Genomic DNA, 18,318 nt, shown 5'->3' with positions numbered 1-18,318 from the left:
AGCTCTAACCTCTGTGCTCTGTTGCCTGGGCTTCGTCGTGCTGGTTCTGCACCTTTTGTAAAAGAACATTGCCTATTGCCTGAAATATACAAGGTAGCCCATACTTAAGCCTCTGACGTTTGAAGGCGTACATAACACTTGTCTGTTAATATAGAGATAAAAAGCTGCAGAACAGAGAACAACATTTGGAAGTTTATAGGAACATCGTGACCTGACAGCTACAAGAACAAAGGATTCTGACACCAAGAAGTTTGCAACAACCAACCCCATCCCCTCCCCTTTTAGTATAAAGGAAGCCTGAATTCTAACTTAGGGAAGATGGGACACCATCTTTTTGGGACACCAGTCTCCCACCTTCTCGGTCTGCTGGCTTTCTGAATAAAGTCTCTGTTTCTTGCCCCAACAACTCGTCTGTCAAATTATTGGCCTGTTGTGAGGTGAGGAGGATGAGCTTGGACTTGGTAAGAAAATGACTCTCAACTCACTTTCTTCAGCTGCGTTAGTCAAGGCAGGCGAACTGCTGTAATAAACATCCCCAAATGTCTGAGGCGCAGCACAGGCCAAGGTCACTCTTCCCTCTCCTCTGAGTTGGGAGGGGGTGTGGGGAGGAGGTTCTCTGGGCCACACAGTCATGCAGGATGCCTGGCTCCTTCAGACTGTAGCTCTGCCCTCCCCGTGGGCTCACAGCCCTCCCAACCAGCCCGGGGATGGATGCTGAGAGCATGGGAAGGTCCCTCGGGGCTATGCCCGCAGGTGGCACACCTCCCTTCTGCTCACCGTCCATGGGCAAGGCATGGCACACATTACCACAAGGAGGTTGGGAAGGTGGTCTGGGCGTGCCCTGGAAGAAGAGAAAAGCACAGGCATCATGCGCACGAGCATCTCGGCCAGCTAGTCCGGACCTCCCCCGTCCCGGAGCCGGAGGTGGGGCTGGCTGGAGGAAATCTCCCCTAGGATACCTTACAGGCTCCCTACTCTACACATTCAAAACTGACCTTGGTTAGTCTCCCAGGTTGGCTCTGCCTTCGTATTCCTGCCCTGGGGACCACTATCACTCACCCAGTTACCTAAGCCAGAAACTCCCACACTCCTCCTAAATTCTTCCTAAAATGGACTTTATAGTGTTTTCTTTCTCTACAATTCCTTAGTGTGATTACAGGGCCCTCCAGGCCTGAGCCCTCCCTCTCCTGCCTCATATCCCACCAACTTGTTTTCTAGTTAAAGGAAATTATCCCAAAGTTTCCATTCCTCTCTGCATGTTCACAAGACGCCACCAACATTCCTCCCCCTCCCTCTTGGCAATTTATCTTAGAAGGCACAGCTCAGGTATCATGTTCTCGGGGAGCCTTCGAGGACCTTCCTAGACAGAGTTGAGTACTACCTCCATGTAGATTACAGTTGGTCATTTACAGAATGGTCTCAACCACGTGGACCAGTTGAATATGGTGTCCTTCATCTATAGTATTAGTAAAATTTTCATATGCCAACTGATTCAATTTGAAACCATGGGAAAGATGTTTTCTTTCTTTCTTTCTTTCTTTCTTTCTTTCTTTCTTTCTTTCTTTCTTTCTTTCTTTCTTTCTTTCTTTCTTTCTTTCTCTTTCTTCCTTCCTTCCTTCCTTCCTTCCTTCCTTCCTTCCTTCCTTCCTTTCTTTCTTTCTTTCTTTCTTTCTTTCTTTCTTTCTTTCTTTCTTTCTTTCTTTCCTTCTTTCTTTCTTTCCTTCTTTCTTTCTTTCTCTCTTTCTTTCTTTCTCTCTTTCTTTCTTTCTCTTTTCTTCTTTCATCTCATGACAGACTTAGCCATCCTATAGAGCTTTGGGAATTCAAAGTACACAGCAAAAATTATTCCTTCCAAAATTCAAAGTATGCAATCATAATTATTCTTATGGAAAAAAAAAAACCAGACTTCCAATCTGTTGACAAGGGAACAGAAAGGATCTGTATTAGTGAGGGGTCCTCTGGTTTGCCAGCCACAGGAAACCTAACTTAAACCAGCTTCAGAGGAAAGAGCAGTGCCCAGGGGTAGACCTGGCTTCAGATCCAGTTGAATGCAGCGTTCAAATGTTGTCACAAAGATTCACATCTCAGCCCAGCTTTCTTTAGGCTGCTTCTATCTTCTGGATCCACACAATGGGTCCTACAGGTGCCCTAAACTTTTAGTTCATGGCTTTGGCACTTTTAAGCATTTCATTTTCAAATGGCCAATCCCAGAAGAGAGAGGCCAGAGCAAGACTCCTGAGTCCTTTGAGGGTTAAAGTTCACCATGACTGGATCAGGTTGGGTCACCGTGACCAGGGGAGGGTCAGTTGTCAAGCAGGGCCGTTCCTGTAGCCACCTTGGGGTCTCCCAATGGAAGGATCAAGAATGAATGTTGGGCAGCCAACAGCAGACAGTATTCCAACACCTCTTACCCAAACAAGCATGGAACGAGACCAAAAATACCCTCTCTGAACTGTCTCTTCCCTCCCTCAATTACCCACTTCCCAGACAGAATTAATTCTTCCCGCCAGTTTGTTCCACAACACTTCCATGTCCAATAACGCTGAGGGAGATAGTCTTGCATTATAATAATTCTTAATATGATCTGTCTTTGCCTCAAAAGCAGAAGTGTTTTTATAATAATGTACAACAGTACCTGCATGGCATAGAGGGGCTCCCTAAGGTTGGCACATTGTGGGTGCTTAATATATGTGGTGGGTTTTATGAATGAATGAATGAATATTAGCATCCTCCATGGGATCATTTCATCCTCCAGTGATGGCTTTTCTGGGTCAAGTGGCAGCGATACTGGCGCAGGAAAGGTGGCTGTCTCATCTGTGCTGTGGATCCACCTGGTGCCGTGCTGGGCAGGAGGAAGCGGGAGGTCTACTTGCCTTTGTGCTCTCCATTCACCTACGGACCCTCTCGGACTCCATCTGCACCTACTCCTCCCTCTGTAAAATTCCCTTACAAAATTCCCAGAATTCCACAGGACCCTGCTAACCAAGCAGCTTAACAGACCAAGGAGAGTTTGGGACAGGGTGTTATCTATTACTGTTTTCTGGAAGAAACAGGATTCACAGGCCAGCACTGACCTGCACAGCCACAAGCACTCCTTTTTGGGGGTACACACTGAGGGACGGACAGAATGTCCACACTGGGGCAGCCACGGGCCCCAGACATGCTCTCCTGGACAGGGCTGCCGGGCATTGGAAGGGACCAAAATGGTGGCTAAGAGCACCAACCTTGGTGTCAGACATACCTGGTTTGCATCACACTGATCAGCTCTTTATAGTTGGCAATTTACTTCTGCCTTTATAATACGGGGCAATACTTTCTTCACAGGGCTGGTGCAGAGAAGAAATGAGATGCTGCATTTCAAGTGCTCAGCACACAGTAAGTGCTCAATAACACGTCATAATAGTACAAACGGATTCCATTTTCCTTTTCCCAAAAGGAGGCTGCAGGTCTTCATGCTGGCGCCCTGTTCGATCATTTCACATCCGTGGTAGAAAAAGCATAACTTGACTCCTTTTCAAGAGCTGAATCTATGGAGCAAAATAAAACCCAATAGGTAATAGAACAAATTCTAGTTCTTTTCTTCTTTAAGGGTTCAGATCATGTGAACTTTAAAAACAGGGTTGAAATGAATTAAGCCAGCGTGGAGGGGTAGAGCTTAGTGGTAGAGCACATGCTTAGCATGCATGAGTTCCTGGGTTCAATCCCCAGTACCTCCATTAAAAAAAAAAAAGTAGAAAAAAATTTTTTTAATGAATTAAGCCATCAGATTTTATGAATGAGGTGTTACAGTCTGGGTCTGGAACACAACCTCAAACGCCTACCTGAGCCAGGGATGCAGCCAGATGAGCGAGGCATGACAGCAAGTGGCCGTGAGGCTATCCCAGTGCGTGGGCTCTGGCAGGCTGGAGGCCACGCCCTGTTTAAAGTGAACAGCAGCTCAACTCAGGAGCAGCTGCTGACAGTCGTGCAGGACCAGACAGACTCAAGGTTGGTTGCCAGAACTTGGAATGATATCCAAGTTTCAAAAGGGATGTCACTAATTCACTTTTTCCCCCTCCAAATACTATTAAAAAAACACATCTGAGAGCCAGCTCTGGTCAGTAGGCTTGATATAGCCCAAGGGTCACCAGATTGCAACCTCTGATCTTAGCTGACTCCTTCTCAAAATGAGTCACACTTCACAAGCTCAGCAGGCCAGTTCTCACTGCAGAGAAGTGCTTTTCCAAACACTTGGGAAGATAACTCACTCCTATCACATGGGAAGCCAGTTGTTTTTTGATAACTATGCAAAAGTTCTTTTTCTCATGTGTTATTTCCCAGCTCCTTCCAAGTCAACCTGCAAGAGTCCCCTCTTTCTGGAACCCTCTGTGATGGGGTCTAACTCGTCTCACTCTACTTACTGCCCCCTGGTTCTCTATGCCCTTTGCTTTGTACTGTTGCTTCTGATTATCCACAGGTCCGTGTACCAGTTAAGGTAACAGACTAAAAAAGTGTGTATCTGAAACATAACAGAAATTTGTTTCTTGCTATCTTATAACCATCCTGAATAGTTTCAGGTTGGGGGATGGGGAGGCAGGAGAGGGCCTCTGCTCCACTCAGTCATGCAGGGGCCCAGGCTGCTAAGGCTGTATCATCTCCAACACATGGTTTACAAAGTAGTTGTCGTTGTCTGTCCCCAACCAGTTGGCTGTAGGGGAACGAGTATGTTGCATGGTCTGTGGGCAGTATTTGTGAACCAGGCGTGGAAACAACCAAACAGCTTTCCTGCCCACATTCTTTCGGCTAGGCTTCAATCACAGGCTCTCCCTGCTGCAAGGGAATCAGGGAAGCACAGTCTGTGTGCCCGGGAAGGTGTTTCCAGAAACACCTACCAGTCCCTGGCACAGGACTCCCTTTGGTTCCAAAGGTACTTTTCATCTTCTTGCCCTCCCTGCGTCCCATCCAGCCGCTGCATCCAGTTCACAAAGTCCAAGATCTCCAGCTGAGGCACCGGTCTGGGTATGGCTCTTAAAGTTCTAGAACTAAGACGAAATTTACCTCCCCCTCCACTGACAGTGCACGTGGTAGAGCCCGGGGCACCACGACTGGGAAAAAGCTCCCACTGGAAGCATGGGGGACACACAGTAGGTCCCCATCCTCAGCAGTTATGAGACCTTGCTGGTTAGGCATTGAGAATGGGCTAAATTGCTGATTAGACCCTGGTTTTGCTCTCTGGGAGGAAATCCTTGGCCTGTTATTCTCCAGACTCCAGGTTCCCACCTCTGGGAGGCTTTCGCACCTGGTATCCACCCCGTGTGAACTGGGCATTAGAGAATGCTCTCCTTGGGAGCCGGACAGCTTTAGTGGCTCACTTCGCCCACCTCCAGCTCCTGCTTGTTCCAAGGCCAGGGGATTATTGGAAGGTTTCAACGAAGTTTTGTTGTTACTGCTGAAGTCTGGGCTTGTGTTTTCCTTGGCAATGAAAGTTCCTCAAAAGATTTGTAGGCTTCCCTCCTATTTGTATCTGATTGATTCATTGTGTCAATAACACGGCCAAAAATATTTTTCTGGACAAGATTGTTGTGAGTCAGTACTTGGTCTTGCCTACAGTCAGCACCTGGAAGCCACCTAGAACCAAAGGCATCTATGGAGAGTCCAGACCCTTTATTCCATATTTGCTGAAGGGGTGGAGCACCTTGCTTAACTGAAAGGTCTTAACAGGCCTTTACTGACCCGTTAGTCTTATTTCCAGCTCTTTGGGATGGAGAAGCAACAGGTTTCTCCATACCAGACAGCCCCAGATTTCTGTATCTTTTATTCCCTTTCCTCTCTGCGTATAAACTGGTCTCACTCTTTCCTGAGCTCACTTTCTTTTCAGAAAAGCCTTGGTCAAACACAGTGAAGAGCCACAGGTCACTAACTTTGTGGCTCCTCAGGGCCACAGGCTCAGCTGGGCACCTGGGCGGCTTTGAAGGTATCACCGCCAACAGTAAGGGTCCCAACCTCTCCCGCTGCCAGTGGTTTCATCACCCAACCACAGCCAATGCCACGCATTTCAGCTTGGACGGCAGCACCCCAGGTCGGCGTCCTCCTTTCCGTGTTAATTAGGGTCGGATTCTAAGATGCCTGATGACCGACACACTCCAGCTCAGGAGGCCTTGCTGGCCGGTTCCAGGTTAGTGGGGGAGGGCACACCAGTCATTCAAGGGCACCAGGCCCTCCCCATCGGGTCAGCGGAAGAGGAAGGAGCACAGCAGGTGGGACTTCTCCTGGCCAAATGTTCCATCACTTCAGCCACTGATCCATTGACTAAAACTGAGTCCCATGTCACACCTAACTTCAAGGGGCTGGGAGGTGTAATCCAGCTGTGTGTCCAAGCAGAAGAGGAAATGGGATCTAGGGAGACCAGCTGGTCCCGGTTTGCCCAGGACTCTCCTGGTCTTAGCACTGAGAATCCCAATTCCGGGAATGCCCTCCATCCCGGGGAAACCAGTACGGTTGGTCACCCTAATGTCTCCATCTCTCTCTGCTCCTTAGGAGAGAAACTGTCTTCCTTTTTCTTTGTCTCCTAGTCTGCACAGACTACAAACCACTTTCGGGGCATGCCTGAATGTACTTGACATGATAGGGCAGATTAATTGAAATAAATGTTATTCCCGGAAATGTGGGGCATGTGTGACGTGACCCTGTAGCACACACATCAGCAAACAACGTCTTTGTCCTCAAGTGAGTCAGTTATAAAATGTAGCAGAGGGGGTTATCACACCATGAGGAATTGCTACCAATTTAACAACAGCTCCTAAAAGGACTCCCAGAAATACTTTTGCCAAAGGATTCATCTGAGAAGGAACAGAGGAGGAGTGACTCAGGTATCATGTCACAGAAGGCAAATTTCGCCAAACAGAGCACCACACTTCTCTTACAGGCAATACTTGGGCTGCGCATGAGGGCAGGGGCGGTGCCTTGTCCTCTGTCCTGTCTCTGGCTTGTAGAAGATGCTCAGGAAACATTCTCAGAGTAAATTCACACACAGCTCACCAGAGAGCCTGTGCCCCTTTTCTCTCATCAAAAGGAAGAGGTTTTCTGTTTTGTTTCGTGCTGAAGGATGAGCTGCCTGTTTCTGCCAGGAGTTTGGCTCTTGATTCAGACCTAGAAAGTAGAGAGTGGAAACTCGGGCCAGAGCAGCATAATAGTTGTGCTTTTGTCTGGTCTGCACTGTGTCTAAAAATCAGGAATATTCTCACAGAGCCTGGATTTCAGGATCTTGAAAAACGCAAAGATCTGGCAACACAGGGCTTGAGTTCCTGCACAGCAATGAGTGCCTGGAGCTGAGGAGCACAGGCGCCCTTCGTGTGTGGATGGAGCCTACCCTCCAATGGCCACGGTCGTGACCACTCCCTACTGCCTAACATTATGTCTCAAGAAACTTCTCTGTCCTATCCTATAGACATCTGTGTCTAAAACAGCTGGATTAAAGCACAGATTTATACTGTAATAGTGTAGTAATTTTTATACACTTTAAAAGTGGCCAGAGAACCTTTCAGAATAGCTGTTGATAAAACCTGATTACTAATCCCAGTGGCCTTGGTCCCCGTGGCATTCCATAGCGCTGTTTTACCCAGAACTTTTTCCCATAAGGAAATAAATAATTTAAGATATAGATATTCTACCTGTAATTGTGTATTTACTACTACCAATGTGACTTTCAAACATGAACAATTCTGAACAAATTCTTTCTCTGACTCACATAAATCAAACAGCTGCCTTCAATATTATTTCTTAGGTACAGAAGAAATGATGCATTTCTGTCCATATTCTAAATGGCTTTTTAAAACATGTGTTTTTGTAATAAAATTTTCACAGCCACCACTATTATCTCATGCAAAATCAAAAGCTATGAGAAAATAAGCCTGCCGCCGCTTTATGCCTACAAAAAATACAAAATCAAATACATAAACATTAACAAGAGAACAAATGACTCTCAACAATAACAGAAAGGCTAACATTTCTTGAACCCTTGCTCTGAACCCACCTCTGCGTTTACAGCTTTCCAGCATGACCCTTACAAAAAACCCCTGGCGATAGCATGTCCCCATTTGAGCATGAAGAAACAGATCAGCAAGTAAAGGAACCTGCCCGAGGTCACTTAGCTAGTAACTGGGCAAGCTAGGATTAAAACCAAATTAATTTTAGTCCAAGATGTTAATAAACAAATAAAATGGCACCTTCCCCCCCCCCCCCCAAAAAAAAGTTAGAATAGAAGAAAGTCATTGGGGAAAACTGTAGCATCTTATGGCAGGACAGAATCTTCGAGATCTGATCCAACCTCCTATTTTACGGGTAAGAAAGCAGGTCTGAGAGGTCCCATTCCGCATTCAAAGGTCAAAGAGCTCGTTACTGCAGGCTTCACCCTCTGCTCCGGTTCCTCTCCCAACACCCAAGCCGGAAGCTCACTGCACAACCTGCTTCAAGTTCCGTTGGTGGGCACATTTCTCCATTTTCAGGCGATTTTATCTAAAAGGGAGGACACAACACGTGCTCTGCCTCCATTTCTCATCTTTAGACCATTATCGCTGTCCGAATGGATGTGAAGTTGACTAAAAGCTGTCGTCCTGGTAGCTTCGACTACTTAACTTTACATAAAGCAACAGCAGAGTCGTGCCTGTGGAAATTAATTTTTCATTTCTAATTTCAGTTATGGTCAACTTTTATACATTTCTTGGGTAAATTTAAAATCAATTCTGGCATTGCGTATTTATCACATAATGAAAAAGAAATTTTTGCTTTTAAAGTATACAAAAATAAAAGCACAGAATTACTGAGTTACGAGTACCGTTAATTTGAAACAGAAAGCATTCATTCATTAAAATCCTGCAAAATGCCTTCTGTTTCTCCTTCTTGGGATGGTGGCCTCCCCTGCCGTAAGTGCTGGTGCCACAGGCACCCGGTGCTGCTATCACATTCTGTCCCCTTTCAAATTCATTCCCGCTCCACAGAACAGAAGTACAATATAATCAATGATACGACAACCCACAGGCCAACAAAGGTCTAATCAGGCCTGTAAGCAGAGAGTAAAATGCCTTTTTTAATTACCTGAAACATCCTAAAATATGTCAAATCACTTAAAACATGTTTAGTAATTACTAAAATGAACACGTATGGAAAAACATCTTTTGATGTTAATAATTCAGTTGTACGTCACACACAATATTCAGCTCCCAAAAATGTAGGACTCTCACATTTTTAATAAAAAGGCCCCAAATCCCACTAAATAATGAAGATTGTTGCCCATTATCTTAAAGATTCATTGACACGAAAAATTTCAAATTTTCCACAATTACCACCTTTGCGATTGAGGGTCTTCATTAAAACATAAAAGATGAAATGGTTAAAGATTTCTATTCACTATCGTTTTCTTTTTCAAGGAAATGTAATTACTACATAAGTATCCCTTTATTTCAAAGTTACATAACCTTCAAAGGAACATGACAAAGACTGTTTTAAGTCCTCTCCAAATTCCCCAAACCTCCCACGGCAGTCAGCAGTCTACTGCTTTCTGCAGGAGGCAGTGTCACCACACCAGTTGCTTTGAGCTTCATAACACACACATCCTGTCCGTTTCTTTTTAAGGAGCTCTGATGTTCCCTCCATTCACCCATCAGCCTGCCACCAGCTCTACATTAGAGAAGTGAAGGATTCAGAGTTAACTCCTGTCCTACAAAGGCTTGAGTAAGACTTAGAGCCTGGGAATGCCCCCACCGGGTGGAGGGGCAGTTGCTGAGATGCTGGAGCAGATTACAGAGCTGAAAACCCACCCCGGACACGGCTCCTACAGCAGAGTGGGACCCCGCAGGCTCAATTCTCAGATGCCGGTTTGCTGTAGGATTCCATGTTTCAAATTTCCACTTATTTTACAACCTTAAAGAATCAATTTGGAGGGACTCCCTTGCTCATCTGGTCCTTCCTCAAACCCAGAAGAGGAAACCCCTAGAATTATCCTATTTTTTGTTTGGACATTCCCAGGAAATGAGAACTCGACCCACACTAGGAAAGATGTCCCATCCCAAGGGGACAGTTCTTGAAGTGGAAATCAGCCTCTCTCTAACTCCCATCTTCTGATCTTAGAGCTGCCAGTTGGGATTATACACAGAATAAGGTTCATTCCCCTCAGCTGGTAAACACTGGAAGATTAAGATTTTTCACCGACTCCTAGAATTCTAAAGCCACAGGGGAGAACTTCAGCCCGAGGGGGTAAGCCACTTGCCCAGGTCACACAATTAGTCTGCAGAACGAGGCTCCTGTGTCCTTCATTATGTCTCTCTATCCTTATGTGCTGAACTGATGCAGCGGCTAATTCCTTTTACTTCTCTGGTCAAACCACTAGCACCACTACTCTGCCCAACTCTTTCACCCCTCTTTAGGAGTTTACTAGTCAAATCGTTCTAACATTATCCGGAAATATTTGTGGAAATGACTGCAATTATATACGTTAATACTGTGACATGGAAACACTTGTTTATCAACATTTTATATGCTTTATTGAAAGTTGACAAGTGCAACAATGAAATACAGTGACACCTTACAACTGTGTGGAGAACATGCACAGAAACGTATGCATATAACTACTATACAGGTAATATGCAGAAACCCCTACTGGGAAACCCATCTCATCAGCTACAACTGATCATTTGCCAAAGTATTCAATCAACTCAATGAAATGACTTCAGTGAACAGGGATTTACTTCAAGATATTCAGCAGCTAGTAGGTTGCAGATTACACCAAGTGACTAACTGTGCCAAATGCTTAAAATCTCTTTAGGTAGGTGTGTTTTTCTTCGTGGAGTAATTTTTTCTGTAGATCTCTATATAAAAGACAATCCACACCTCTTCAGACGGCCAATGAAACATCTAAATTTCAATCTGTACAACCTAAATAGTAGTTACAGTCCTCTATTATACAAAATAGTTACACTACATACACAAATATACAATAAGCAAAACAACCTTCATGGTAAAGACAGCCTAGGTCCCAGCTACCTGTCACCGTTTAATCACTCTAATAGTTTTGTGTCATCCACTGTTTCGGAAAGAGGCACAGTACTTTTTTTTTTTTTTTATGGATTTGGTGACAGTCGTCAATTTGTACAATGAACTACGTTTCCCCTCATTTTAGGTGAGACTAAGCTTCAGTCTTGACTTTCACCTCCCTTTCAAGGTCCTCATAGGGGAGGAGAGAGAGGAAAGTCCAGTGGCACTCCACTGCTTCGGAACCCCATGGAGTACACACTGTGTGCAAGCAGGAAGAACTCTTGGAAGTGGGGATGGGGAGCAAGGAGGGATGGAAAGGCACACAGCTCCTCAGCATGAATGGAACCATTTCTCACGGATCTGCCAAGCTGCATGATGTCCCAGTATCTCCATGCTAATTCTCAGATTAACCTTTAATTCACCCAACTAAGAAATTTCTTCAAGCCCAAAGCATGTGAGTGTTTAATGCTGGAAAAAAGAGATAATGGCATATGTCAGTCTCACGTCTCTTTTGCAGCGAGCAATGAAATGGGTGACGGTGGAGGCGGATCCCCCTAGCACATCTTCTCTGGTCTGTTCAGTTCAGACAGCAGCAGCCAGTTCTGCGGGGGCGTACGAGGCTACGCGGTGGGTCCTGAGCCCTGGGACGCTGGTTGGGCAGGGGGCTGCGTGGTCCCCTGTGGCTGTGTGGTGGCAGGCGGGGAGCCAGTCTGCAGCTGGGCCTGAAACTGGGCAAGCTGCTCGGGACTGGCCAGTGTCTTCAGCAGATTATTTTCCTGCTCCAGCTGGGAATTTTTCTCTATTAGTTCTTTGATTTGCTCTTTGAGGACCTCCACCTCCTCTCTAACCGCATACATCAAATGGCTTTTCACCAGATCCTGAAAGGGAGAGAGAGGGGAGAAAAAAAGGTTAACTTCCTATTAACTTACTATTTACTGTTTCCTGGACTCTTAAAATTTCAAAAGTATTATTTTGCACGGCTCTCCCTAACCACTTCCATATCCTACCTAATTAGAGTTCATCTAGCTGGCTTTGGGGAAATCTACGGAATATAACCTCAACTGTACAATACTTGTTTAACGTGTAAGTGATCAAGCTATTCAAAAGTCTGCTTTCTCTGCAGCCGTTAGCCAGGACTGCCCACGGTCAGGTTTCCTATTTGAGATGGCCAAATGCACTGGGGCAGAAGCCCGGCCCAGGGCCGTCCAGCCCCGGAGCAACGGTAGCCGCTTCCCCGCCCCCAAGTCCCTCCCTCCGCCCGCCGGACCGCCTCCCTCAGCACCGGCTGCAGCCAGTTCCTACAGAGCGTGTTGCCGCATTTTCCTCCCTCCACCCCCAACCCCCTCCCTTTTCGTGATTAAGCTGACATCACAGAAACCTGGGCAGCCGTCGCAGCCAATGGGAGCTCGAGTTATTTATAGCTCCGAATTAAAGGTTCGGAGTTTGCCTAGCAACAGTGGGCAGAGAATCCCGTGAGAAGAGCCACAGGCGCTGCTCCAATAACAAAGAACAGCCAAGGCGGAAATAAAAAATAGGAGAAATCCAGGCGCAGGTTGAGAAGACGAAACTTTTCTCCGGTTGTCTAAATCGTGCAGTAGCCTACATCATCGGGGGTCTGTTTGCGCCTGGTCTAGGAGGCCCCTTCCCCAGATCCCTTCTTCTGGGGCCCTCACCCATCCCGGCTCCCCGGTAAACCTTAGGATTCCCAGTAAAGCCATGTCGCTAGATGTGCCCACGACCAAAGGACACGCCGGGCCAGCGCCTCCCTAGCAATTCCCCAGCAAAAAGGGACACCTCCGCAAAAATCCCGACGGCTGTGTGAGATCGGTCCTGGAAGGGACACGGAATACCCTCAGGGCCCCCATTCTCTCTCCTTAGAGCCGCGGTATGTGGCTTCATGCTGGCAAAATGGAGATAGTGCTGGCATTTCTAAATGTATGAAGAGCAGTCATCATCTCAACCACGGATGCCCTGGTTCCATCCCAAGACACCTCGCTTTTTGTACTGTGCCCACATTCGGTACAAACGATATTTAATCAGTACATACCATAGCTTGCTCGATTTTGTTGTCAATAGCTACCACACTCGCACCAGAAGAGCTGGAAAAGAAAAGGGGAAAAAATCGATAAATGGAATTTATCTTAAATATCCAAGACAAAGAGGATTTCCCAATTCTGTGATATTACTAGCATCATTTTTTGGAATATTCTTTAATGCTATGTAATATATCACCCTCCAGAAAACACCAGCCACTCTCTTACTAACGAATACTCAGACATTTCCCTATTTTAGTGAGCCACAAAGGCTAAATTACATAATGTGGTAAAAGCCTGTTCTCTGGCCAGACCTGTAAAAAAAAAAAAAAGGCTATTCTTCTTATTTCAAAAAGCACCATCCATGTCACCGTAGTCTCTCAGCAATGGACAAAGGAATTCGCCTGGCTATCTTTCACCTGCATTATTACAAGTATCTCACGAGTAAATTTAAAGAAACTGTCCCAGCCGACATTTACCTATTGTCAAGTCTCACAGAGGCGTTTTCAGTCCCAAGCAAGGATGACAAGAAAGAAATTGAAAAATGTCTCAGTTGGTAAACTCCTAGATCCATCGCCACTGGTCTACACCATTGGGATTTCATGCAATTGCAGCCAAAAACACCCTCACGGAAAAAAAAAAGAGGGAATAGTAGCAGCCTTGTTTGAGCTAGATAAAAATCTTCTAGCTTTATGCAGCTCAGGGAGAAATAGAAAATAGCAGCCCTGATTTAAAGAAATCCGGCTTCTGGGGCTTGGCGATTCCGGGAAGATGCAGATCCTACTGCTGTGCAGAGAAGCCTCTCAGGTCGACGGCCGGGCTCCACTAGGCTCTAATCCAGAACTCCCACTCTCCGTGCAAAATATATGCAGGGAAGAGCCGCGCCGATTGGCCAGCACGCCACTGGAGCCGCCCCCTTCTCCCTTCCCCGCCCTCCTCCCGCTTCCCCGCCTTCCTCCGCACCCCCACTCCGCCCCCAACCTCCCTATCTGCTCCTCGGGTGGGCTGGCCCAGGCCGCGCTCGGAGGGGCTGGAGCGTGGGGCTTTCTAGGGCCCAGCGAGGCTCGGAAGGCCCGAGCAGTGCTCCGGCGGAAAAACGCCAAGGGGCCCTGAGAAATACGATGGGGACCCCACACGTGCTTACGTTTAAGGGAATCAGACCCCCGTCCCCGGAGCTGCTTGTCCCCGTGGCTGCTGAACGGCGAAAGCTGCTTATTTGCAACCAGAACCGTCTGTGCTACTGGGCATGCCCAGTCTCACCACTAAAGACTTGCAGGAGCCTGAGTGTCTCGATTTCAATTATCTGGTTCTTACAGACAACAGTAACGGGAGGATTTTATAGGCGTTTTTATTTATAAGGATAACAACCATACTGTAGTACTTCTTTTAAGCCAGTGAATTTTAGAGGGAAAAAAAAAATCACATTTCCCTTTTGAGAGATTCTACCTTTTCGTGAATTTATCAATTACGTGTAGAAACAAAACAAAAAACACTACATATTCTTTGTTAGACATACATAAATAGAGGCCAAAAGGAATCCACCAGATGAAATCAGATCTTCTTAAAATGTCCTTAGAGCCATAAACCTTAAAACTGGATCTCCTCTTTCCATTTATAGATTAAAAAAAAAAATCCACAGGTTGAAGCCTACCTACATAGATCTATTTTCAGTAAGTCCCTAAGGCAAATTTTTGGAAGTTAAGCGCAATTCTTACAAGACTGAATCCTCTGAGCCTTCTTACATCAGAGGAGTTGAACTATTGTAAAGTATTTTGTGTCACCCCCTAGCCACACTGACCAAGTAATTCTCTTCTCCAAACCAAAATTAAGAGAGCTGGGTGTAAAATAGCTTAACCTATTACATAATTTCCTCTATTAATTAAAAATATTTGCAAGGATATAACACATGAGGTTACAATTTAGGATACTATAAGCCTAAAGTCTTAAATTCACTCGATTATTTAAAGTTTGCAATTCAATACATTTAGAAGGTACATTTAAACCTCTACAATACTGCCCTCTAACGGCATAATCTTATAAAAACAGAAACAAACAAAAAAAACTACAAATACTGAAGACTTCCTTAATCCAAGTTGTATCGTCACAAATAATTACAACATAAAATTTGACCATAGAGCATTTATATGTATATATTTGATTTACACACACACACACACACACACTCACGGATTCTTTTTTCTCAAACAAGCATTCTCCCTCAAGCAGCATCCTTTAACTAAAATTTCCTATTTTAGTTGCCACTGGGGCCTCTTAGACATTCTTGTAAGTTGCCCCAATGCTGGTAGAGTGCATCTAGTTTTAGAAATTCTCCAAAGTGATTAGGAACCAAATCTGGGTGAATGTGGTAGCTGATGAAAGAGCACTACTCTTTTGGGGTTAAAAAGCTAAAGTGTGACTAACCATAAGGCAGTATCATTCTTTTTTTATTGTAAGGTTCCTATTGTTCTATAAATTTTAAGGCTTTGCTTTTGAATAACATAATATTCAAATAGTACTCAAATATGTGTTGGCATACTTACAGTTTGCAAAAATTAAATATACATTATCTCATATGATACAAATTTATTTGAGGAAGACACCCATTTTTAGTAAAAGGAAACAAGTGGAAGCTCAAAATCATCATAATTTAGCAAGCAAGCATGTGGTCTCTATGATAATCTACCAGTGCTAGATACAATTCTTATTTACTACATGATAGTTTCTATATTTTGAAAATTACAGTTATCACTAAAACTATCTGTATGATTAAATCATTTACATATTTGGACGGAATGCCAACTGCACAGGAAAAGTTATTAAAGCATCATCTTAAGCTGTAAAAAGAGCATAAAAAACCAAAACTCTAAGGTCATATAAGGAAATGAATCTTAAATTCCCACTGAAGTTTAAGATTACTAAATTAACAGAATCTTATTTACTCATGACGTTCTTTAACAGTCGGAAAGAAACAAGTATTAAGCTACAGAAGTCAATATACGAACCATAGTCTGTCCTAACCCATATATCTCTACCATTGGATGTTATGGTCACCTCCAATACTTTGCTATTTTAGATAATTTTCCAAGAGATACCCTTGTACATACACCCTTGAACAGATGGCTAAATTTACTTTATAGCCATTTACAAAAGTTTCTTCCATTTGCAAAACACAGCATCTATGAATCTAGTGTCCAGTCAGAGCTCAACCAAGACCAGCTGATAGGCAGGATAAACACTCCCGTGACTCCAGGAGAGACCCCTAGAGGCACGGATGCTACTAGGCAACTCCAGGCACTGTGCAGAGATCAGGAGGTCTCACTTGGGTGGGGAATCTGGAGCCTGGGAAACAGCCTGGACACTTGAGATTGAGATGGTTCTTTGCTGCTGCTTTTGTTTTTCTGTTCCGCTTTGCCTAAGAGCCTTTTTGCTTGGATGCCAGTTCAGTCACTTTTGCATGCTGGGAGCACGTATGCTAGGATGGGAGAAGGGGAGGAGGGGCAGGGCCTGTGTGTTTCTAGTTCAGTAACATGTGCTTTTCTTCCAAACTTGATCTGACTTGGCCAATATAGGTGCTGCTGGGGACTCACCACTGAAATAGGATAACCTGTTTCTCCCTCTGTCCAAACTCCTTGCAAATCTAAAGTGACTGCCAGGGAAGAGGCTAAAGCACATCACCTTGTGCCTGATCACATCGTTGCCCAGGGTCTGCACACCACATCACCTCCCCTTCCCCATTTACTCTCACTGGCCACTGGGAGTAGGGTTCCCAGGTTTCGCAAATGAAACCACAGGACTCCCAGTTAAAGCCGAATTGCAGGTAAACAACGAATAATGTTTTAGTGTTAGGGTCTCATACGCTGCTGGAAAAAGAAACAATGCCAAAGATATTTTAAAAAAAGAAGAAGAAAAAGAAAATTCAACCGTACTTTAAATTTTCTTAATTTCCAGAGAAAAGTTGGAAGATAAAGTTGAGAAAATCTTCCCCAAATTAGAACGAAATAAAGAGATAGAATTGAGAGATACAAGAGACTAAAAGGATAAATCTAAGAGGTCCAACACCAAAAAAAGAACGAATTCCAAAAACAGAGAACAGAGGGAAGGAAATTATCAAAGAAATAATTTCAGAATTTTTCCAGAATGGAAGGGCACACATCTCCAGATTAAACGAGACGAACACACGGCCAACACAGTCAATGCCAAGAGCCCCACAGCAGAGCACAGCATCATGAAATTAAAGATCATGTAGGACAGAAAATCCTAAAAGCCTCCAAACAGAAAAAACAAGGTACAAACACCGGTGCTCGTATCAGAATGGTTTTGCTGGCTGCCAAAAAACAATGGGAGAAGTATCTATAAAATTCTAAGAGTAAAAAGGTTTTTCGCTTGGCCAAATCAGTGAAGTGTAAAGTAGCATAAAAACATGTTCAGACATTTTAGACACCACAGTGGAGGAGCAAATCAGGAAACAGGGTTAAACAAGAAGAATGAGTTCCAGAGATCTGCCGTACAGCCCTGCACCTACAGTCAAACAGCACTGGGTTGTATGTACAGCCGTGCACCTACAATCAAACAGCACTGGGTTGTATGTACAGCCGTGCACCTACAGCCAAACAACACTGGGTTGTATGTACAGCCCTGCACCTACAGCCAAACAACACTGGGTTGTATGTACAGCCCTGCACCTACAATCAAACAGCACTGGGTTGTATGTACATCCCTGCACCTACGGTCAAACAGCACTGGGTTGTATGTACAGCCCTGCACCTACAGCCAAACAACACTGGGTTGTATGTACAGCCCTGCACCTACAATCAAACAGCACTGGGTTGTATGTACATCCCTGCACCTACGGTCAAACAGCACTGGGTTGTATGTACAGCCCTGCAAGTGCAAACACTGGGTGGTATGTACAGTTGTATGTATGTACAAACAACACTGTGTTGTATGCTTAATAAGAGGATGGATCTCAGGTTAAGTGTTCTTACCACCATAAATTAAAATTTTTTTTAATGAGAAATATTGTATATTTCAAAAGGAAAAAAAAAAAAAGGAAGGCATGGGAAACATGAACCAGGGACTCAAATGCTGGAGACTGGAAGGGAGTCAATAGGATGATGGGGGAGGAAGTCTTGGGATGACAGGTGCTAAGCAAGCCTAACCAGCACCTAGCGTGTAACCATGGAGGCAGCGGAGCCTGTGGGAGGGAGGCTTCGGTGGGAATAAACAAAAATGATCTAACACATCTGAGCACGCGCAGGGGGCGGGGAGTGACAGCGAG

General features: G+C 44.9%; 1 protein-coding gene across 4 annotated transcripts in view; it reads right to left on the bottom strand.

Moving 5' to 3' along the window:
- Positions 1-10,491: 10,491 nt before the first annotated feature.
- TSC22D1 (TSC22 domain family member 1) overlaps positions 10,492-18,318 on the bottom strand; it is a 110,171-nt gene continuing 102,344 nt past the window's right edge. For 2 of the 4 annotated variants that reach the window (XM_010951378.3, XM_045514024.2), the window contains exons 2-3: positions 13,055-13,106; positions 10,492-11,885 (exon numbers count right to left, since the gene is read on the bottom strand). In XM_010951378.3, the coding sequence (XP_010949680.2) occupies positions 11,628-11,885; positions 13,055-13,106 (310 nt within the window). In that variant the 3' untranslated portion in view covers positions 10,492-11,627. Of the gene's footprint in view, positions 11,886-13,054; positions 13,107-13,519; positions 13,893-14,184; positions 14,208-18,318 lie in introns of those variants that run through there. The other 2 variants (XM_045514023.2, XM_010951379.3) reach the window with 2 other exon arrangements.

The sequence above is a fragment of the Camelus bactrianus genome, chromosome 14, assembly GCF_048773025.1.
Source record: "Camelus bactrianus isolate YW-2024 breed Bactrian camel chromosome 14, ASM4877302v1, whole genome shotgun sequence".
NCBI lineage: Eukaryota > Metazoa > Chordata > Mammalia > Artiodactyla > Camelidae > Camelus > Camelus bactrianus.
This window is presented reverse-complemented; position numbering and strand designations above follow the sequence as displayed.